Raw genomic sequence first — 23,043 nt, forward strand, 5'->3', positions numbered from 1 at the left:
TGCCCAAGATCATACAGCTAATGGGATTCAAATCAAGCCATCTGACCCAAGAGCAATTGTCGCCCATCACTATACTGCCTCCAAGATCTGTGATATAAAGAAATAACTACAGTTTTCTGGCAGTGACTGTAAACCATCTACCAAGCAGAGGACCACTGGTTCAAATGCCTTGGATTGCAAACACCAGAGAGTGGCTTAAGCAAACCACGTGGTTAAGCAAACCCTGTTCTGGATCACATCATTAGCAGCTAGACGTCTAGCTATAGCTATTAAATCCTAAGGTTTACAATTTGATTTCTATCCCATACAAATTAGCCAGGGTCTTCCCTCCCAAATCTTTCAGTCAATCTATAGTAATTTCACTACACTGTGGGTTTAGCAATTATCCAAATAATTGACACCAAAGGCAAGAAGGGGTGAACAACAGGATGGGCCTCCCAGCACCTCCTGCAGCAGCACCTGGAGTGGATTCTAAATTCCTCCTTCCAGAAAGAAGCTGCATCCCAGCCCAGATCCAGCTGAGAGCCACAGCTGCCAAGAGGCAGTCGGGGCGCTGGGCACCTCTCTGCGCACCCGGGAAGCCCCAGGAGGACTTCATCAAGCCAAGTTGATGCCTCACTCAGAGCCCCAGGATCCCTGACCCCAACCCCACAGTGACCTGGAAATGCCTGGTGATGCCAGAAGCAGCGCTTTCCAATTCTGAAGGCCCTCAAAATGCTTGTTCAGTCCACCTTCCTCCTTTCCTGGGGCGTGGGAGTGGTGGGGAGATGAGAGCCAGAAAGATGAGGACATCATCAGGAGGTTTTTCCTTACTGGAAAATGAGAGGAAATCCTCTTCCGCTGCCTAAAAAATCAAAAGGGGCTGTCCATATTCCTCTGGCAGAGGTCTCCCATCATCCCCTGCGAGGCCTTCCCATTATCCCCTGCGGAGCTTTCCCATCATCCACAGAGGCCCTTCCCATAACCCCCAAGCGGGAAGTTCTCGCAAGTGCGGCTCTGCAGGGAGGAGCGAGGGCAGAGTGGAAGGCCCTCGGGAGAGTGGAGGGCAACAGTGGCCGCGGTTCCTCTGTACTTCGTTTCTTCCGTAAGAAATGATCTTCTTGTCCTTCTTAAGTATAAATGGAGAGATCCATTTCCTTTTACCCATTAACCCCTTCAAAAAGAAGAAAAACAGCCCCAGGCTGGCCATGGTTGATCTCTGCAGAGGGGCTGGTCAGGGTGCCTTCTGCTTCCTGGTGGGATGGCCCAGGCCGGGGAAACTGTTGAAACCACCCTGGAGCTGCCTTCTGTATTTTCCACAACCTTCCAGGCCCACCTCCCAGCTGGAGGCCCTGCAGCTTGGCAGTTGCCATGGCGACTGAGTCCCTAAGTGTATCTCTTCTGAGCTCTCCTGGACAGTGTGGAGAAAAGGCCTTAAGAACTGAGGGGCTTCAGTAAAATGCAAACAGATTTTTTTTTGTAGGCACTGTTCAGATAAAAAGCAGGGACTTTCAACAAAATGAGTTCAGGTCCATCTTAACTATAGAACTATGAGGTTGTTTATTAGAATAATTGTACTCTGGTAAATTTACCAATTTCATACATATGCATATTTATAAACAAACATATTAGGGCATATAGATAGAAAAAGTTCTATCTACCTGTAGAATCGAAAACTTTTTAAAACAGTGTTGGTAGTATCACACATTGCCATTTAGTGGATAGAGACAGACCTGAGTTTGGAGCCCTAGCTCCATATACTTCTTTCTGAAGGCAGTCTACTCATTTTACTACTGTAAAATGGGCTGTTGTGAGGTCAAAATTAGATATTCATAATGAGAGTAGCATAGTGCCTAGCACACAGTAAGGCACTTAGTAAATGGGAGCTAGTACTATTAATTGTACTGCTGTTAATCTTATAATAGGTTAAGCACCTTTTGTCTATCAGTATGTTTGGGGGGGAATTTTAACTCAAGTTTATCTTAATCGTTTTCAGTCGTGTTTTTTTCTTGAAAAGAATCAAACTGCCAAAGATGATTCAGTCAGATAGTTGTTTGTGACAATCAGAAGTTAGTCTGTGATGAACAGATTAGTTTTAATGCTCACATTCATTAGCACTAATATACATAAAGGTGGGGAGAGACTGAAGCTTCTGGAAATATATAGACAGGTAGATTCTTAAGTGTAAGTAGGTACTTGAACTGTTTGTGGATTATGTCTCATAAAATTGGCACCCAGCAAGGAGGAAAATGCCAGATACACACACGCCCATACCTGAGGTATGTAGGTCAATGGAAGGCTATTGAAACACGGTTGTCAAGAGAGAAATATAAATTATTTTTCACCCAGGAAGTGAGATTATTCAGTGATGCATCATAACCAGTAGGGAAAACAGTTTAGTGGACACCAGTGTGGAGACAAGAGATGTCAGAAAATTGGATAGACTCGAATTTCACGTTGGGTAGCAACTCAAGGACATAGCTCAGTGCTTGGCACATAGTAAGTGCTCAACCAACACAGGTTTATCAAATTGAATGTTAGATATTATTTTACAACAGAGCTGTGCTTTATGCAGCACTAGGAAAAGAGAAAAATTGACGTGAATTTTTTCTTTTTCTTGTTTTTTTATTCTTAAATCACACTCCATTTTCCGAGGGCTGTCTCAGGATATCAGTTGCTTAACTATGTCTGAGTGTCTTCTAGGTCGAGTACTAGGGGATTACAAGGAAATGAGAAAGAAATTACAGACCCATTGGGGGGCAAATTCTACATTAATCTACACTGTTAAAAAAAATTACCAGGGCCGGGAGCGGTGGCTTACGCCTATAATCCCAGCACTTTGGGAGGCCAAGGCAGGTGGATTGCCTGAGCTCAGGAGTTCAAGACCAGCTTGGCCAACGTGGTGAAACCCTATCTCTACTAAAAATACAAAAAATTAGCTGGGCATGGTGGCAGGTGCCTGTATTCCCAGCCACTCGGGAGGTTGAGGCAGGAGAATCACTTGAACCCGGGAGGCAGAGGTTGCAGTGAGCCGAGATTGCACCATTGCACTCTGGCCTGGGCAACAAGAGTGAAACTCTAACTCAAAAAAAAAAAAAAAAAAAAAAAAACACCAAAACTATTATGCCTTCTGGCTACATGTTAATCCTTCATTCCAAAGTGGAGGTCACTCTTTCCTACTGGTGGATATGTAAGGTTGGTTCTAGTTTTGATGCTGCAGATAGCCTCACTCTAATCAGCAGTTGTGGTGGGAGATCCTGTGCTACATGGGGCTGTACTTTTCAAGGTCTAAGGGTGGATCAGATTTTCTAAAAAAGGGACAGGGAAAGAGGTGGCATGCTGAACCACGTGTCCATGATTTTCCCAGAATAAGGCTCCCCCTACCCAACTTATAGGAAGGTCATGATCAAATAAGATAACGAGGATGAAATGATTTGGAAGTGCTATAGAAATGTAAGCTGTATATTTAGCTCAGGTTTTAAAATCTTTTAATTATTTAATATTTGATGCATACAAAAGAACACATATTCACATATGCCAGCAAAGTAATACAGTGAACACCTGTGAACCCCTGCCCAAAGTAAATAGATGAATGAGTGAATGAAATAAATATAAACATCTGAATGCATAGATCTTTGTCCACATCTCAAATTCAGCTCTTTGGATTGCAGCTTTATAGAACTGAGAAATTGCTGAGCCTAAATACATGTTGCTGCATTGCCTCCGAGAATGGCTGGACCTATCCCCACTCTCACCAAAACAGAGTGTGTGACTCACTGCTCCCTCGCCTACTGTAAGTCCTATTTTTCTTCTTTGCTAATCTGATGGACAGGCAGTGTCTCATAGTGACTTTAGTTTGTATTAATATTTTCTCGATTATTTGAGAAGATAAGCATTTTTCCCCAAATGTTTATTCTTCACCTATGATAACCCTTGTTAATTATTTAGATTAGTTTTTTGCAGGCCACTTTCGTATATCTGTATATGTTGTTTTCCCTTTCTGAAATGTGATGCCCATGTTTCTCTACCTGGTGAACAATTTGTCAACTTTAATATCTTACCAGATGTAACCTTCCTAGGGATGCTGTTTCTAACTGCTGCCAGCCTCTTCCCATCTCTCTGGTTGTGCTTCTGATGCATTCCCTACACAACTGGAACGTGTTTCCAGGTCAGCCTCCCTAAGCACCTCCTAAGGCCTCCACCCTACAGTCTCTCACAGAACTTGACACATACCAGATGCTCCAATTATTAAATATTACTGAATACTTTTAGAAAATTGGGAACATACAATAAAGTATAATGAAGAAAATAAAGATAACCAATAATCTCACTTCCCAAAGATAATAACTACTGCCATTTTGGTATGAATCCTTTCATGCTTTTAAAATGCATATATATGTCTATTTAATTGAAATCATTCTATTTGTCATTTACATTATCACATGTCATTATATGGTGAACAAGTCAAAAAAAATTCCCAAAGTGTTTTAAAGACAATAGTATTTCACCTTAAGGATATACCAAAATTATTATGTCACAAATGTTGGATAAGAGAATGAATGAAAATGTTTAATATAAAGTTGAACAAGGTAAGGGGTGTTGCTTAAGGAAATTATACTCCTTTTTTTTTTTTTTTTTTTTTTTGAGACAAGGTCTGGCTCTGTCATCCAGGCTGGAGTGCAGTGGCATGATCACAGCTCACTGCAGCCTCGACCTCCCAGGTTCAGGTGATCCTCCTGCCTCAGCCTCCCAAGTACCTGGGAATACAGGTGCCTGCCACCACACCTGGCTGATTTTTTGTATTTTTTTTTTGTAGAGACAGAGTTTTGCCATGTTGCCCAGGCTCAAACTCCTGAGCTCAAGAGATCCACTCACCTCAGCCTCCCAAAGTGCTGGAATTACAGGTGTGAGCCACCACATCCAGCCTCCATTTTGTTTTTAAGAAAACAATGTTTCAGGTGTCTTTTCTCAGTATCTCATTCACTCATGTTTCTTGGGTGACTACCAGAAGTTCCTCAGCTCTGGGTACTGTCGCTGTCCTCCTCTTGTGGCCCTGGCATACCTTCTTGTTTGAATTGCCTTTCTCCTCTCCTCAAACCCATTTTTAATTATGTAGTTACTAGGACAAGCCTCTAAATAGTTGTGGAGCAAATATAGTTATCAGAAGAGCTAAATGAACCATTTCCCTCTCCCTCTACAAACAGGAAAGCCAGAAAGGTTTTAAACTGGACTGGTAATTTTAGGTTCCCCAGAGCTGGCTTTGTGCTATCTGACCACTGAGGCCCTGCACTGGGAGGGACCAGACGGGGCCCCTGGCAACCACATCCGGGTGGTACTAGAACAGCTCAGTGCTGTTATCTATGACCCCAGAACGCAGTCTCAGTTCAGAGGCCCTAAAAGAGTTTCCCCACTGAACAAGAATGGAAATGTGAAAATACATATTTATTAAACAAGATAAGTGAAGATTGTTTCATTTAGAATGTGATTCACTAATGTATTTCTTTGATTACTTAGTTATCTTGGTATGTTCAAAATAGGGTGGCTTTCTTTTTAGCAGTTCTTTATATTAATACATTTAAAGAGGGTCCCAGAAGGGCAGCAGGCTTTAGGATGGCTGGAAATGGGGAGATGGCCTGGTCATTTTGGGTCATCTTGGCCCTAGTCTCAGTTCCAAGGATGTGTTGGAGAGAGAATAGCGGTGATAGCTTAGGAAAACTCTCTGGAGTGAAGAGGCAGCTTGGCTTTATTAGGTTGTTTTCTTCACCTTAATCCTGAAAACCTTTTCAAGCTAACTGGCAGCAAGCTGGACATCGAGGTATGTGTTTAGTTCTAGAAACTTCTCTATGTGTGTCATGATATTTTCTTTTGTTACATTTTAAGTCATGCACATATATGATATGTATTGTAATGTAGTAGAAAAAGTAAAATTTATACAGTAAAGGGAGAAAAAGGACCCAGAGAGCAAGAACTCATCAGCCTGCCTGTGCCCAGCATTACCCTGCAAGACAGGCGTCTTACTCCCAAGTTCACCACCAGAATAAATGAATTAATTGACTCTCAAAGGGTTTTGGAACAGTTTCAAGTTATTATTGCTTATGCTTCCTCCCCTACATTCCAGATCCCACAAAGAAGCCACTTCTTGGGCTGACCTTTTTATCATCCACCTCAAACTCAACAAGGACAAAACTGAACCTCTTCTCTCCTCTTTATTTCCTTATCTTAATGAAGGGCCCACTTGCTACCGGTTTACTAAGCCAGAATCTGAACATCATCAATGTCTGGGACCCGTTCTTTCCTTCCCCCTTCCCCAACCAATCTCCAAATCCTAGAGAGTCTTCCTTCCAAATTATTCCAAATCCATCTACTTTTTTCCATTCCCACTGCTTCTTCCTTAGTCAGGACACCATCATCTTCTGCAAGAAGACGCCAATAGCCCATGTGGTCTCCCTGCCCTTAGTCTCACTCTCTTCTAATCTATTTGCCACACTGACCAGAATAATCTTTTAAAACCACACATCTAATCACGTTGTTCTTCACTTTAAAATCTTTCAGTAGTGAAGTCCAGACTCCCTCATTCGATTATTAGGCTCCGAATGACGTGGCCACTAAGTCCCTCCCCAGCCTCTTCTCTTGCCTCATGTTCACACACCACACTCTCTGCTGTGGCCATAATGACTTTCAGTTCCCCAAACCTAACTTTCTGTAGGATTGCTGGGCCTTTGCCCATGCTGTTTGTTCTCTGCTTGGAACACCTTCCACTCTTCTTTTGGGTAACTCGATGCCTTCTCCAGGTCTCAGCTCAGCTGTCACTTACACAACCCCATAGGCAGGCTTTATCCCCAACCCTTGTCCACAGCATCCTCCAGGTGACTGTGTCTCCCAGGTGGGTAGCCCCTGAAGTAACCCTCTACACTCCATCACTGTCAGGCAGTTGGAAGGCTAGAGAGGCATGACCCCTCAGAGTCGACCTAGATCCTTGTGGCTTCAGCCCCCAGCAGGTAGGGAGCCTACTAAGCTTCAGCTCTACAGCAGAGACACAGCCAAGGCTACTGGTATGTGCAAAATATTGGCTTGTGAAAATTACAGTATCCAAAACATGATTTTTTTTCTAAAAGAGCTTTTTAAATTTTGTTTTCTAAAAGTTAAAACCAGAAAATTTCTGACAGTTTAAGGATTTAGGGGAATTTTTAAGTTATGTGATGTGAGGCTCTCTGTAGTTTTGTACCAACTAGATTGTTCATTTTCTAAGAATGAGGACCTCTCCTATTCATCTTTGTAATAGGGACAGTGTCTTACAGATGAAAACATTCAATGACCCTACATTAGAGTTGAAGGAACTGGAGCACAAATTGGTTGAATGTTCTCCCATGTGACACATTTAATAAGGCTAATGTTGTTGAAGTGGAGGCTACGCAGGCAGTAAGAGGATTCCCTTGTATACTTGCACGGTGAACATGAGTACTGGCATCCCAGGCCTCATTCAATGTTGATACTCCTGAATTTAAAGTGGCATTTCCGTGTACTCTTACAGATGTTCCTCCATTTGCCATCAGAAGGATAGCTGTGAAGTGATATATAGGAACTTCGTAGGCATATTTGATTTTTAAACCTCTATTAACTTTGTGTCAAATAATCAAAGCTTAACAGGATTTATATTAAAGATGGTGAGAGGGAATCAAACTTCATTTTTAGAGAAAAATAGCAAATCAAAATAAGCTGATGAAAGGGACTTTGTGGTTCTCTCCTTCCTTCAGCTCCTGATATGAGTCCTAGACTTATTACATATTCATACTAATTAGCTGTGCTTTCCGATAATTAGAGTAGCCATATGCATTTGTACACTAATTCACAGTTCCTAAAGCATCCTTAGGAATATTAGCATAAATGTTTATTGAATGTCTTCTGTGTGCCAGGCATGATTCTATATGTGATAAGGATTCACTGATGAATAAAACCGGTTAAAAAATCTCTGCTTTCATGGTGCCTACATTCTGACACCTTACTTTCCCCATTCATCCATACATCAACCCCACAGACTCACACTAGGAAAACTGGAGTTCAGGAGAGTAAAGTGACTTTCACAGGGTCCCAAAATAGTAAGTTTGGGGTCACAATTTGAACTTGTCACTCCAGATTCCAAGTCCCATGCCTTTTTTTTTTGCTAGGTCAGTATTCACTGTGGAATCATAACTGATGCTCAAAAAGATGATCTTGAGTAATATTTAGGAAAGAATATCATATTCAATAAGTTGCTTTTTTTTTCTTTTTGAGACAGACTCTCACTCTGTCACCCAGGCTGGAGTGCAGTGGTGCAATCTCAGCTCACTGCCACCTCTGCCTCCTGGGTTCAAACAATTCTCCTGTCTCAGCCTCCCAAGTAGCTGGGATTACGGGCACATGCCACCACACCCAGCTAATTTTTTGTATTTCAGTAGAGACGGGATTTCATCGTGTTGCCCAGGCTGGTCTTGAACTCCTCAGCTCAGGCAATCCACCTGCCTTGGCCTCCAAAAGTGCTGGGATTACAGGCATGAGCCACCACACCCAGCCCAATAAGTTGCTTTTATTATTGAGTTACATAAGTCTTTTTTAGAAAGGATTTCAGATATAAGAGTTAAATACTAATGGTCTTAACCATAAGAGTTAAAACTATAAATTAACTGGAAAGGAGCAGCTGCCTAGAGGAACCCAGGGCATGTGCCTTCTGATGGCCACAGTGAGTGCTGGGGTCTTCAGTGTAGGCTGTGAGGGGGACTGGCTGCCTAAACTGTCAGCCACTGGTGAGTAGGGTGGATTAAGCTGATGGAGCAGAAAGCCTCACCATCCAAAGCCGTCCTTTCCCAGACTCCATGTCTGGTGCGAATAGATAGGCAACCTGGGAAAGAGTACTAAAGTGTGTGTCTTAGTATTTTTGGGTTGCTATAAAGGAATCCTCGAGGCTGGGTAATTTATAAAGAAAAGAGGTTTATTTAGTTCATGGTTCTGCACGCTGAACAAGAAGCATGGCACCAGTACCTACTTCTTGCGAAGACCTCAGGAAGCTTCCATTCCTGGTGAAAGGCGAAGTGGAGCAGGCCTCACATAGTAAGAGGGGAAGGAAGAGAGAGAGCATGGAGAGAGGTGCCAGGCTCCTTCTAATCAGTGCTCACAGGGACTGATACAGTGAGAACTCACTTACTACTGAGAGGATAGCACCAAACCATTCCTGAGGGATCTTCCCCCATGAGCCAGACACCTCCCACTAGGTCCCACCTCCAGCAGTGGGGGTCAAGTTTCAACATGAGATTTGGAGGGGACAAATACCCAAACAATATCAGTTTGATAAAGAGGATATGAGTAATTTCATTCTCCCATCAGACAGTGTTTGTTTAAAAGAAAAGTACCATGTCCATAAATCATCAAATGCTGGCCCAGAGGGAACTTTAAAGAACAGCCGCTTGCTTTAAGCCACATAGTTTACCAAACTATAACAGGACTGAAGAGTATGCTCTTTTTTTTTTTTTTTTTTTTTGTGGTGGAGTCTCGCTCTGTTGCCCAGGCTGGAGTGCAATGGTGCAATCTCAGCTCACTGCAAACTGCCTCCCGGGTTCAAGCAATTCTTCTGCCGCAGCCTCCCCAGTAGCTATGATTACAGGTGCCCGCCACCATGCCTGGCTAATTTTTGTATTTTTAGTAGAGACAGGGTTTCACCATGTTGGCCAGGCTGGTCTGGAATTCCTGACCTCAGGTGATCCACCTGCCTCAGCCTCCCAGAGTGCTGGGATTACAGGCATGAGCCACCGTGCCCGGCCTAAGAGTATGCCTTTTTGCAGACCCCATAAAAATTTTCCAACTTGCTTATCTCATGTATCTGCACTAGCTCAACTGCAAGAATGACTCCTTAGCTGATGGGTCAGTTTCCTGTTTCCACATACCTGACCTCATTCTACCTATAGGCATAAAATCAAGAGGAATTTTACAACAGATGGGCTCAGGCAACAAGTTAGCCCCAGAGTGGAGCTCAGCTACAGAGGAATGCTTCACTGAAAGAAATGTAAGTCCCTGAATCTGATTCAAGCCTTTATCAAGTCCTCCTTCAGTTAGAATCCAGTTTACTCCCCAAAGACCCATGAGTACTCTCTCAGTTACTATTTCCCTTGCCACACATATAAAAGAAAAGCAAGAAAGTTACCCTGCTGGGAAACACTGCCAAGGGATCTTAGAAGCAAGAAAATTTGCCTATTTTATACAGGTAGTTTAAAGGGAACCACTCTTATAAATGAGTGTTTGTCCCCTTATTATTTCAGGACACTGGCAAAGCTCCTCTCCTCCAAATTTGTCTCTAATTCAAGTATCACAGTGTCTAAAATTCTACCACTAAAATGCCATTACCTAAATTAAGCACAGCCTTCTGGCTTTATGTTGATATTTCTTTAAATATCATGCCAATAGTTTTAAAATCAAATGATACTAAAGATATATAACAACAAACAGTTGGGCCTGGCTTTATCCCTTCAACTCCTCTGTCTCATTCCCCTACCATTTTCTACTCTTTTACCCATTTCTTCTGCTAGTTCCCTATATTTCTAAATAATATGAGTAAACTATGATTTTTATGTCCAATTTTAAAGCTTTTCTATGGACCTCTGGTTTCAGAGACAACATCTAGTTCTCTTACATCCCTTGCCACTTCCCCTGATGCTGTAGGACTGACAGGTCTATCCCACCCATGGTGACTCAGTCATTGTTGTTCATGGCCGCTGCCCGTTCTTCACGATCAAGGAGGAGAATGCTTTGGAGGAAACAGAGCTTTCATACGTGAATCGACTAGGAAGCGAGTCAAAAGTACTGCAACTGGAAGTGTGGCATGGGGCGGGGGTCATGGCCAGTCTCCTCGCTGGGGTCCTGGAAGTGTGGCATGGGGAGGGGGGCGTGGCCAGTCTCCTCGCTGGGCTCCTGGAAGTGTGGCATGGGCCGGGGAGCGTGGCCAGTCTCCTCGCTGGGGTCCTGGAAGTGTGGCATGGGGCGGAGAAACGTGGCCAGTCTCCTCGCTGGGGTCCTGGAAGTGTGGCATGGGGAGGGGGGCGTGGCCAGTCTCCTCGCTGAGGTCCTGGAAGTGTGGCATGGGGAGGGGGGCGTGGCCAGTCTCCTCGCTGGGGTCCTGGAAGCGTGGCATGGGGAGGGGGGCGTGGCCAATCTCCTCGCTGGAGTCCTGGAAGCGTGGCATGGGGCGGGGAGCGTGGCCAGTCTCCTCGCTGGGCTCCTGGAAGCGTGGCATGGGGTGGCAGCGTGGCCAGTCTCCTCGCTGGGGTCCTGGAAGCGTGGCTTGGGGAGGGGGGCGTGGCCAGTCTCCTGGCTGGGCTCCTGGAAGCGTGGCATGGGGTGGGGAACGCGGCCAGTCTCCTCGCTGGGGTCCTGGAAGTGTGGCATGGGGAGGGGGACGAGGCCAGTCTCCTCGCTGGGGTCCTGGAAGTGTGGCAGGGGGTGGGGGGCGTGGCCAGTCTCCTCGCTGGGGTCCTGGAAGCGTGGCATGGGGCGGAGAACGTGGCCAGTCTCCTCGCTAGGGTCCAGGAAGTGTGGCATGGGGCGGGGGGCGTGGCCAGTCTCCTTGCTGGGGTCCTGGAAGCGTGGCTTGGGGTGGCTTGGGGAGGGGGGCGTGGCCAGTCTCCTGGCTGGGCTCCTGGAAGCGTGGCAGGGGGTGGGGAACGTGGCCAGTCTCCTCGCTGGGGTCCTGGAAGTGTGGCATGGGGAGGGGGGCGTGGCCAGTCTCCTCGCTGAGGTCCTGGAAGCGTGGCATGGGGAGGGGGGCGTGGCCAGTCTCCTCGCTGGGGTCCTGGAAGCGTGGCATGGGGAGGGGGGCGTGGCCAATCTCCTCGCTGGAGTCCTGGAAGCGTGGCTTGGGGAGGGGGGCGTGGCCAGTCTCCTGGCTGGGCTCCTGGAAGCGTGGCATGGGGTGGGGAACGTGGCCAGTCTCCTCGCTGGGGTCCTGGAAGTGTGGCATGGGGAGGGGGACGAGGCCAGTCTCCTCGCTGGGGTCCTGGAAGTGTGGCATGGGGCGGGGGGCGTGGCCAGTCTCCTCGCTGGGGTCCTGGAAGTGTGGCAGGGGGCGGGGGGCGTGGCCAGTCTCCTCGCTGGGGTCCTGGAAGTGTGGCATGGGGCGGAGAACGTGGCCAGTCTCCTCGCTAAGGTCCAGGAAGTGTGGCATGGGGTGGGGGGCGTGGCCAGTCTCCTCGCTGGGGTCCTGGAAGCGTGGCTTGGGGAGGGGGGCGTGGCCAGTCTCCTGGCTGGGCTCCTGGAAGCGTGGCAGGGGGTGGGGAACGTGGCCAGTCTCCTCGCTGGGGTCCTGGAAGTGTGGCATGGGGAGGGGGACGAGGCCAGTCTCCTCGCTGGGGTCCTGGAAGTGTGGCATGGGGCGGGGGGCGTGACCAGTCTCCTCGCTAGGGTCCAGGAAGTGTGGCATGGGGTGGGGAATGTGGCCAGTCTCCTCGCTGGGGTCCTGGAAGTGTGGCATGGGGCGGGGGCCATGGCCAGTCTCCTCGCTGGGCTCCTGTAGGACTGGGAACGCCTACTCCTTCACACCTAATTATGTTTGCTGGATTGGGTTATAGTTCTTCAGTGTGTGGACTCTTGTCAGTTTTATATCCGTAGGCCGAGCACAATGCCTGGAATACAGAGCATGCTTAATAATGAGAGGCTTTTCATTGTATTTCTTATCAACAACACTAGTAACTGAATATAAAACACCCTTCCTCGCCAGTCAGTGCACCATACCATTAGAATTCTTGCTTTTTGATCAGTGGAGATAAAATGAGTTTCTTTTCTCCTGTTAATCAGTTTTTCCTTTTCTTTCTCTCTAATAGTGTTTAATGCTCTAATGCTTTCTAAGCATGAGGTATTTTCTTGAGCTCTGAAGCCCAGTATCCTCAAAGCCCCCTTCAGGGAAACTCAGTTCCCTGTCAGTCAAGGCCTGTCACTGGCTTTGCCTTGGCCTTCTCTGGGAAAATGTCTGCTCCTTAAGTTGATGGCATACAAGTTGAGGTGGGGAGAAATTAAAGTGTAGGATTTCTGTAGGCAGCTATGTTTTATTACTGGAGTGCAGTGGTGCAATCTCAGCTCACTGCAACCTCTGCCTCCTGGGTTCAAGCAATTCCCCTGCCTCAGCCTCCCAAGTAGCTGGGACTACAGACACACGCTATCACGCCCAGCTAATTTTTTGTATTTTAGTAGAGATGGGGTTTCACCATGTTGGCCAGGATGGTCTCGATCTCCTGACCGCATGATCTGCCCGTCTCAGCCTCCCAAAGTGCTGGGATTACAGGCGAGAGCCATAGCACCTGGTCTAAAATGTTTTATATAAGCATCATAGTGACCACAAAACAAAAACCTGTAGTAGATATACAAAATGTAAAGAGAAAGGAATCAAAGCATACCATTACAAAAATCATCACCTTAGAAAGGAAGATAGTAAGGGAGTAAGAAAGCAACAAAGGAACTACAAACCGCCAGAAAGCAATTTTTTAAATGGCAGTAGTAAGTCCTTATGTATCAATAATTAATGTAAATGGATTAAATTCTGCAATCAAAAGATAGAAGTGGCTGAATGGATAATAAAAAAAAAATCTAGGTGCTGCCTGCAGGAGGTTCATCTTAGCTTTAAGGATACACATAGGCTGAAAGTAAAGGCATGGGAAAAGATATTCCATGCAAATGCAAATAGAGAGCAAAAAAGATACTTACATCAGACAAAATAGACTTTAAGTCAAAAACTTCATAAGAGACAAAGTCACTATATCATGATAAAGAGAAAAATTCATCAAGAGGATATAACAATTATAAATGTATATGCACCCAACATCAGAGTACCTAAATATATATTAACAGAACTCAAGAGAGAAATAGCAATACAGTAATAGCAGGGTACTTCAGTACCGCATTTTCAACAATGAATAGATGATCCAGACAGAAGATGAATAAGGAAACAGTGAACCTGAACAACATTCTAGAGCAAATGGACCTAACAGACATACAGAACACTCCTTCCACCAGCAGCTGAATACACATTTAAATGTACACAGAACATTCTCTAGGATAGATTGTATGTTAGGCCACAAAACAAGTTTTAACAAATTTAAGAAGACTAAAATCATATCAAGTATCTTTTCTGACCACAATAATATGAACTAGAAATCAGTAACAGGAGGAAAACTGGAAAATTCACAAATATGCGGAAATTAAATACACACCTGAACAACCAGTGGGGTCAAAGAAGATATCAAAAGGGAAATCAGAAAGTTCCTCAAGACAAATGAAAATGGAAACAACATACCAAAACATATGGGATGCAGCAAAAGCAGTACTAGAGGGAAGTTTATAAAGAAAATGTGGTGTATAGCTATATCTACACAATGGAATACTATTTAGCCTTAAAAAAGAAGGATTTCCTGTCATTTGCAAAAACATGGATGAACCCGGAATACATTACGCTAGGTGAAATAAGCCAGGTACAGAAAAACAAATATAGGCCAGGCATGGTAGCTCACGTCTCTAATCCCAGCACTTTGGGAGGCTAAAGCAGGAAGATTGCTTGAGCCTGGGAGTTCAAGACCAGCCTTGGCAACATACCAAGACCCTGTGTCTACAAAATTTAAAAAATTAGCTGGGTATGGTGGCATGGGCCTGTAGTCTCAGATATTCAGAAGGTGGGAGGTGGGAGGATCACTTGGGCCTGGGAAATCAAGGCTGCAGTGGGCCTTGACCATTGCACTCACACCACTGCCCTCCAACCCAGGCAACAGAGCAAGACCCTGTCTCAAAACAAACCAGCAAACAAACAAAAAAAGAAAAATATGCATGACCTCACTTATTTTTGGAATCTGAACTCAGAGAAGCAGAGCATATAATAATGGTTACCAGGGGCAGTAGGGTGGGAGAAATGGGGAGTTGCTGGCCAAAGAGTACAAAGTTTCACTTAGTAAAGATGAGTAAGTTCTGGAGAGCTAATGTGCAGCTCTAATGTATAATTAGTAATAATACATTGTATACTTGAAATTTGCAAGAAGAATAGATCTTAAATATTCTCACCACCAAAAAAAAATAATAATGTGAGGAGATTGGATATACTAGCTTGACTGTGGGAATAATTTTACAATGTATTCATATATCAAAACATCACACACTATACTACAAATTATGTAATTTTTATTTGTCAGTTATACCTCAGTAAAGCTGGGGGGGGGGGGAGGGGGGGGGGAAGAAGCTGTCTCCATATGAGGCCGAGGTGTCCTATATATCCTGAGCTTGTATTATCGCCTTTCAAGTGTAAAACCTGTAGGTGATGGGATGCCCAAAAGGTTTTAAAATCAGGAATGACAAGATCAGATTTTGCTTTAGGAGGGCAATTTGAGGCAGCTTAAATAGTGGATTGCAGGAGGTAGAACTTGGAAGTGAGAAGGCTGTTGCACAAGTGCAGTGAGAGAGGAGTAGCCTCAAGCCGAACCAATGGCAAGGGCCAGGGCTGGGGAGACCATTGGAGAGAGCGGCGGGAGCCACACTGAGCTATCACCAGGAATGGAGAGCTAGAAAAGAGAGGAGAAAGAACTGGCAGAGGGGGCCTGCGGAGAGAAAGAAGGTCTGAAGAAAACCTGGCCAAAAAGAGAAGACTGGAGCCCTGGCCCATCTCGCTTGCAGAATGAGGGGCCAGCAGGCTTCCTGGGGCTGAACCCTGCGTGGCAAAGAAGTGGGCAGGTTTTCTTTCTGCCTGAAGGCTTCTCAAATGCCTAACAAAGTGATGGATTTCACGCAGCCCAGCTCAGCAAAGAGAGACACAGATATCAGAGTGTTCTAGAAACAAAGCAGGGCCCCAGGGGGAAACTGCCAGGCCTAGCAGGGCAGGGGAGCCAAACACAGGGAAGAATGCCTTCTCCATTCTCCAGAGGGAAGCTCAACGTGCCTGGGGAAGGGTGCGAGGGGCACTGGCCTGTTGGGACATTTACAGCCAGGCCTCGGGTTGGTTTTATCCTTAAGCATTGTTTTATCCGGGGGCAGGCTTTTTCCCCGGAAAATTCCCCCTCTGCCTCACTTTGCTCTTCCCCGAGGAGTGGGCTGGGAGCCTGCTCTGCTCTGAAGCCATCCTGGGGGTCCACTGTGGGTGTTCGGCAGTAGCTTCTAGGGGACTGGCCAGGCCCCTCTCTGGGGCTGCCTAAGGAGAAGAGTTGTTTCTGGGGTGACGTGGGAGCCTGTGTGCCAGGGCACTGGCCCGCAAGCGTAAGAACCCGGCTGGCTCCCGCAGCCTAACAGGGAGCTGCCTCTGTCACGTGCCTGCGAGGTGGGACACAAGTTGGCTTACAAATTGGTTCGACATAGCCAAATCCGCGTGCCGCATTTCCACGCTATGGAGTGCTAGTCTTTAGGATTGTGCCCCTTGACATGACACAATAGGAATAAAAGCCGGGAGGCCAAGGAAAGGCCCTCTTTGGGGGTGGGGGCGCGGCGGCCTGTGACCCTCGCCGCCTGTGGGGAAGACCTGCCTTGAGGACAGAGCGCCAGCGGTGCAGAGGCCGCCTGGGACTGCCCGGAGGCCGGTGGGGAGCGCGCCAGCGAAAGCCCGTGCGCCCTCGGAACCGGGGAAGGCGCGGGCCATGACCCGGGTTCGCCCGCAGAGGCCGGGCAGTGCCGCAAGGCGTGGGGGCGCCCCCGCCCGGTGGCCCCGGGGCTGGTGCGACCCTGGGCACGCCGGGGCCGGGGCCGGGGCCGGAGCCGGGGGTCGCGGCGGCCGGGGAGGGGGAGGAGCCGCGCGGCTCCGCCGGCGCCCCGCAGGCCAGGGAAAGTGAAAGGGCGGCGGGGCCTCCCGCGCGCCGCTCCAGGAAGTCGCGAGCAGGAAGCGCCCGCGGCGGCCGGGCCGGGCTGCGGAGCGCGGGCCTCGGCGGCGCAGGTGAGGCGCGGGGCCGGGGCCGGACCGGGAGGCAGGGACCCCCAGCTCCACCGCCCGCACCTGCGGGGCCGCCGGCGCTCAGGCGCCGCAGCCGCTCAGCACCTGCGGCACCCGCAGGGAGCCGGGCGCGGGGCCCTGCGCACTCGGAGCTCGGCTCCTCTCCTCCTTCCTTTTCTTTTTTTTGGGGGGGAGGTGGGGGCTGGTTTGGATGTTTTCCGAGAGCCGGGGAAGGTCTCAAGCTGTTTTCGCGGAGGGATGTCTTTGAAATACGACATCTAGAAGAGTGGCCCTCGGCGACAATGCCGGGCGTTCCCGGACCGGGGCAACGCTGGGATTCCGGGGAAGTGGAGGCAGAGGGAGCGGGCACGGGGCCGGCAGCCGCTCCACGGAGTCCCCGGCAGGGGCGAGCTTAGTTGTCCGGCCGGGTCCCCTGCCCACCCCAGCTCGGGCCGCGGTGACAGCTGAGGGTCCAGAGAGCCGGCAGGAGGGGACCCTGCGCATTGTCTGCCGCGATGGGGACGTGGGCGTGCCCGCAGAATTCACCTCCTCCGGCGACCAGCCGCCCAGGGAGGAGCCGGCACAGAACGCTGGCTCGGAGCGCCGGCACCCTGGGCCTTTGCGTTGTTTGTCGGCTGAGCAGCTGGTTCCCGGAGCCCGTGGGTCTCCTGGCCAATGCGAGTGACAGCGACCTTCTGGGTTTATAATAAAGGGCTTGACGCGCCGGAAAGTCCCCTCGCCGCTGGCCACAAGCCTTCCAGCCCTTACGGCCCACGCTGTGATCCTGGTGACCGAGAAGGTACGTACAGTCCAAGAATTTGCATTTGAACGAAGGATACTGGCCAAGCCCCTTACCACCCCCACTCCCCGCTAACACCCCAGCCCGCGGCCCCAGGTTTGAATTTCCAAAGGAGGAATTGCTAAAGCCTGCCCTTTCCGGGTCTCCCTTAGCTCTTTGCCTGGAAGGTGCCTGCCTGCCTGCCGGCCCTTGAACTTAAATTGTCTGAAGTTGTGTAAGTGCATAAATATTTTAGACTTCCCCCCCGTTGTTTCTTTATTAATCCCCTTTGAGAGCAAGCTTGAAAACCCCTGGCCCCAGACCTGTGATTCACCAAGTCATTTTGGAACTGCATTTACACGCTCTGTCTCATGCAGCCCACCTGTGATGTTCTCTTTGTTGGGGGTTGGGGGCAGGTAAGGGAGGTGGTGCAAATGGAATTCAGGTTCCTTGTACTTCAGCCAAGGGGAAAGAGATAGTGACCATTTTCATTCATCTTTAATATGGAAAGCGCCTTTAAAAGCAAAAAGCTATAGAAAGAGCACACTCCGGACAGGAAGTTGTATTCTATCTCGTAATTAAAAAAAAGAAAAGAAAAAAATGCATGAAAACTTTTGGAGGAGAATTGCATTTCTCACCCATCTTTGCCTGTAAAGTGGGACCCAGTTAAAAAAAAAAAATGTCATGAAGTAGATTATTTAAAATATCTGTGGGGCTGCTTTGATTATGTATAATGCCACCTCAGCCCTAAAAAGACTGTTGAACCTTACTCCTGCTATTGCTCACTTCCTATCCCCATTATTTGAGTCTCTGCAGATTACTTGTAACCTTCTAGGCAGCACAGATCACATGTGGGTGGGTCTGGGAGTGGAGCTTGTGAATGTTTCTTTCCTCAGCTCATTCTGTTTTACAGTTGCCTAGGGTGGGTTTTTGAAGAGATAGGTATAAAACCATGTGTCTTTCAGAGTTTGTTTTTTTAACTTTTAGTTTCAGGGGTACATGTGCAGGTTTTACAGGTTGTAATAAAGATGCTCTAATGGGCTGTTTCCTAAGTTACTATCTTTTTTATTTTTTTAAGACAGGGTCTCGCTCTGTCTCCCAAGCTGGAGTGTGGTGGTGCAATCTCAGCTCACTGCAACCTCCACCTCTGGGTTCAAGTGATTTTCATGCCTCAGCCACCCGAGTAGCTGGGATTACAGGTGTGCACCACCACACCCAGCTCTTTTGTGTATTTTTGGTAGAGATGGGATTTTGCCATATTGGCCATGCTGGTCTCGAACTCCTGGCCTCAAGTGATCTGCCTGCCTCTGCCTCCCAAAGTGTTGGGATTGCAGGCATGAGCCACCGTGCCCGGCCTAAGTTGCTGTGTTTGACAGTGCAATGAAACTGGACATTCTGCCACTTTTCCTCCCTGGAATGGTAAGTTCCAGGGGCGCCTGTAGAGAGTGACTTTTTAAAAAAGTATCTCTTCTTTTTATGTACTTGGGCTGTGTGCCAAAAACTGGGTTTAAACCAAGTGATTTGCTCCCATTCTGCTGCCCTTTCTCTGCAGGGGATGGGCAGGAGGAAGAGTGGCTGGAGGGAGGAGGTGGCTCAGAGAAACAGGACAAACTGGAATCTGCCCCACTTATCCAGTTGACCCAGGCCAGCCGCCTAGCCTCATTTTTCTCCCTTGTGAAAAGAACACCCTGCCTCTTCAGGGTGGTCACGGGGCTCAGATGAGAGCATGTCAGTCATGGTTCGTGCTTCCAGAGGTCTTGACCCACTCAAAATGAAGTGGTCTTCAGTGGTGCTGCACAGGCTAGGGAGGAAGGGCCTCATTAGTTGAGCTCTTAACATCCCAAATGTAAAATCACTGTCTTTGCACATCTTAACTGAACTCACTATGAGAATTTATAGCACTTTTCTTTCACCCATTTTACAGGGAAAAGAATCCATCATTGTTTTAAAAAGAAATCAAAGAGGTTTTTTTTCCCCTCTTGATTTGTCAGTGCCTTCTGGGCCTTTGATGTTGTTGTCACAGGTTTTATCAGAGTTGGAAGTTTTTGATTTATTTAGTAGATGGCAATGGAATGTTTCCAGACACACTGGACATGGAGAAGCAGCACTTGAGAGGAAGACGTTTGCTTCTGACCATCCGTTTCCAGACACTGTTGAACCAAATTCTTTACTCTGAAGTTGTTATCACAAAGTCATTTCCCAGAGCAGATCCAGACCCATTCTGGAGCCCACCCATTTTGAGCAAAATATTGCTTAAATCTAGAGGTTTGAGCAGACGTGGTTTTGAAGTATTTGTGGCTGTTCATTCAACGTGAGTTTCTTGAGCACGTGGTCTGTGCTAGGTTCTGGACAAGGAGATGGAAGTAGGACCTTGCCCTGCAGTCCTGGGCCTTCCTCTTGTGAATTTACAATGAGGATATTATCAGCTAGTGTTTGTTGGGCATTTACTACGTACCAGGCCACTTATCAAGTGCTTCCCATAGGTTATCTCATTGCATGTTTATAACAACGTGGATGCTATCATCCCCATTGTTTAGCCTGGAAGGAGAGGGAGCAGAAAGGTTAAGTGACTTGCCTCGGCTTACACAGCCCAGGGTCAGCCTTGGAAGCAGGAGATATTGGAGTGGGGTGAATCCCACCTGTTCAGGCCCTGGAGGACCTAGGAGAAAGGTGTAGTTCTGGCTGGAGCAGATAGAAGAGATGAGGGGCAGCTCCTGGGACAAAAGCTCAGCAGGGATTTTGAATCTTTTTGTAAAAGGTGGTATAAGGGAAAATCCTTGGAGAATGTGCATTTTTGGAAGCCCACTCTCGAGGGAGGCAAAAGTGAATGTGGGGAACTGACTGGCTTTGGAGGACGCAGTGACTCAGGAATATCATGAGTTTGACGTTGGGATGGGAGACCAGGCCTGCCTGCTGTGCTGGGCCCTTCTCAGTTCTCAGGCCTCCCTCCCCATTCCTTCCTATATTGCTCTGCCTTCAGCCCTGACTTCATAATCAGGTCATTTTCTGTGACCTCTGAGGTGACCACAGGAGATGAAAAATGAAGAGGCAGACAGAGGCAAATTCATTCCTCCTTTGGATTCAAATGGCAAAGTCACAATTAAATGATTGGTTTGATCTGCCCTCTTGTCTAGGCCCACATTTCTCTGTCACTACAGTTCGAAGGTGGACTGGTCCATAGGGGTGGAACTGAAGCAGTCAGTGCCCTGGCGTGCCCTGATGTCTGGGCACATAGCGTGGCTGCTGGACACATACTTGGTTTTGTGAATGGGTTGATCTCTAGATGCCTCCCAGATAGAGATGAGTTCCTTGGTTCCTTTTTATCCACCATCAGAACATTATTTGAAATTCATTTCAGGGTTCTCAGAACAAACTGCCTTGAGGGTAGATACTCCACCTCACTCCCCCTCTTCCTAGTAACATTCATGGTGGGGGCCCCTGCTTGTATCAGACGTGCAGCTTTGATCAGGACTGGGTACTGCTACTGTACGCGTGTGTGGTTACTTCTGCCAGTAACACTGAAGGTGTGAATGTCACTACACTGGACTCTGAATGCCTCTCCTCCTCCTTGTACAGAGCAGAGCCACTGCCAGAAGAAAGGGGACAAGACCTGGCAGGACACCTTCTTTCCATGCTTTCCAGCCTGTGGGAGTGGCAGGGGCAACAGAGAGGGAACCTGGAGCCAGGATTAATGACCCATTTATGAAGCATCTTATTCTGCGACCGAAGCTCGGTGGTCAGTGGCGACGTAAATGGCTCGACTCCCCGCTGGCATTCGCTTCATCGTCTCATTCTCCAGGGATCAGTGGTGAGTCCTGGTGGGGCAGGCCCTTGGCATGGAGCTGTGTACAGGTGAGGGCTACTGTGCAGGTAGTTGTGTTGCCCCAGTTTCATTATAAAACTTGAATCACTGACCTCGCCCATAACCGTTGAATTGCTTATTGGTGATGGAAGCCGTGACCCAGAACAGCGCTGAGGTGTCCTTTGTCCTTGGTACTGGCATTGTCAGATAGTGTTTGGGCTCCCGCGTGGTCTCCAGTGGTTTCTCTAAGAACCATGGTCCCTACAGAAAAATGACCACTGACTACCAGCAGGGTTAGCAAACGGCTGTGGTGAAATAAGCACCTAACTTATATATAAGTTACACAACTCTGAGATCAGATGAGTGGCCTCGCCGGGAAAGAACTTTCAAAGAGAAAACGAAATGTTCTGGTGCAGCCCAGAATGCTGCTTTCCGTTCAGAGAGCGCCTCCCCTTGCATATTCTGAGAATCCTTCTCTTAGGTGGCCTCATTAATTCCATTCTCCTTGAAGGAAACAGTTGACGAGCCCAGAGTCTGAAGCTAGGCTCCCTGGCCTCTAACTTGTCCTGCTGACCTCTTCTGGGAGAGGAAAAACTTTACTTCTACCCTCGTAGGTTCTGTTTTGGGGGACCTGGGAATTAAACTGACAAAAGACAGACTAGCAAGAGAAAAGACAGATTTCACCACTTATGTACAAGAGGTCATAGAACAGTGTCCCTCAAAGGGGCATTTAGAATTCTGGGCTTATGCGCCGTCCGTCCTTCACAGGGGAAGGGGAGTGAGAGAAAGGCACCTGTGGGCAAACGAATGGCTTTTTGGAAAGACAAGTGGGCCCTCAAGAGAACAGAGAACAGATGGGCGACGTGGTAGTTTTGTGATCATTCCTGTTTCAGTGCAGCGTGGAGGCTTCTCGTCTCCAGTGCTAAGAGTCCAGTTTCCCTGGCTGCTCCTAAGGGACAGGATTTATAGCAGATGGATTCTTTTGAATTCTTTTGGGGAACTCTGCTTTTCAGTAGCTAAGAGAATTCAAGAACGCAAATGCCTTCTGCTCAAAATGATTTTGATGCCACAGCGGCGGATTCTGGGCCCATTCATCTCCTCCACGCCAGCCCCCTGGCGGCCCCCAGCCCTGTGCAGCGTCTCAGCCCTGCTGGTTGGTGGAGCATCCACAGGGTGTCTCAGGTTTGAATTGAGGGCATCTGTGTTCTTCAGATTGCTTCTCTTCTTGATTTATTTCATGTCCGCTGTGAGTCTAGCCACAAGTGGCGGAACACTTATGTTTTATTTAGTGAATGTCTAGCGTCTTCATTTTGTAAGTTTATTTTGATATAATTTCAAACTCACGTAACTTACTAACATCTGTAAGAATGTTCCTGTAGAACCGCTGTATGTCAAAGATTAATATTTAGCCTCATCTGCTTCTCTCCCTGCCCCTCCACAGTGTGTGTGTATGTGTGTGTGCATGTGTGTAGATGTATGTTTGTACACACACACTTTTCTGAACCACTTGAAAGTAAGTTGCAGACGTCATACCCTTTTATTTGTAAATACTTCCGTGTGTACTTCTTATGAATAAGA

The 23,043-nt window shown here is 47.6% G+C and overlaps 1 protein-coding gene across 4 annotated transcripts in view; it reads left to right on the plus strand.

The window, feature by feature from the left end:
- The first annotated feature begins 946 nt into the window (after window positions 1-946).
- SLC37A1 (solute carrier family 37 member 1) overlaps window positions 947-23,043 on the plus strand; it is an 84,737-nt gene continuing 62,640 nt past the window's right edge. Inside the window, exons 1-3 of one of the 4 annotated variants that reach the window (XM_063720909.1) lie at window positions 947-1,084; window positions 3,651-3,772; window positions 21,240-21,471. In XM_063720909.1, coding sequence (XP_063576979.1) covers window positions 21,416-21,471 — 56 coding nt within the window. In that variant the 5' untranslated portion in view covers window positions 947-1,084; window positions 3,651-3,772; window positions 21,240-21,415. Of the gene's footprint in view, window positions 1,085-3,650; window positions 3,773-16,761; window positions 16,889-17,597; window positions 17,685-21,239; window positions 21,472-23,043 lie in introns of those variants that run through there. The other 3 variants (XM_002830731.6, XM_054542578.2, XM_063720910.1) reach the window with 3 other exon arrangements.

This window comes from Pongo abelii, chromosome 22 (genome assembly GCF_028885655.2).
Source record: "Pongo abelii isolate AG06213 chromosome 22, NHGRI_mPonAbe1-v2.0_pri, whole genome shotgun sequence".
In the NCBI taxonomy this organism is placed as follows: domain Eukaryota; kingdom Metazoa; phylum Chordata; class Mammalia; order Primates; family Hominidae; genus Pongo; species Pongo abelii.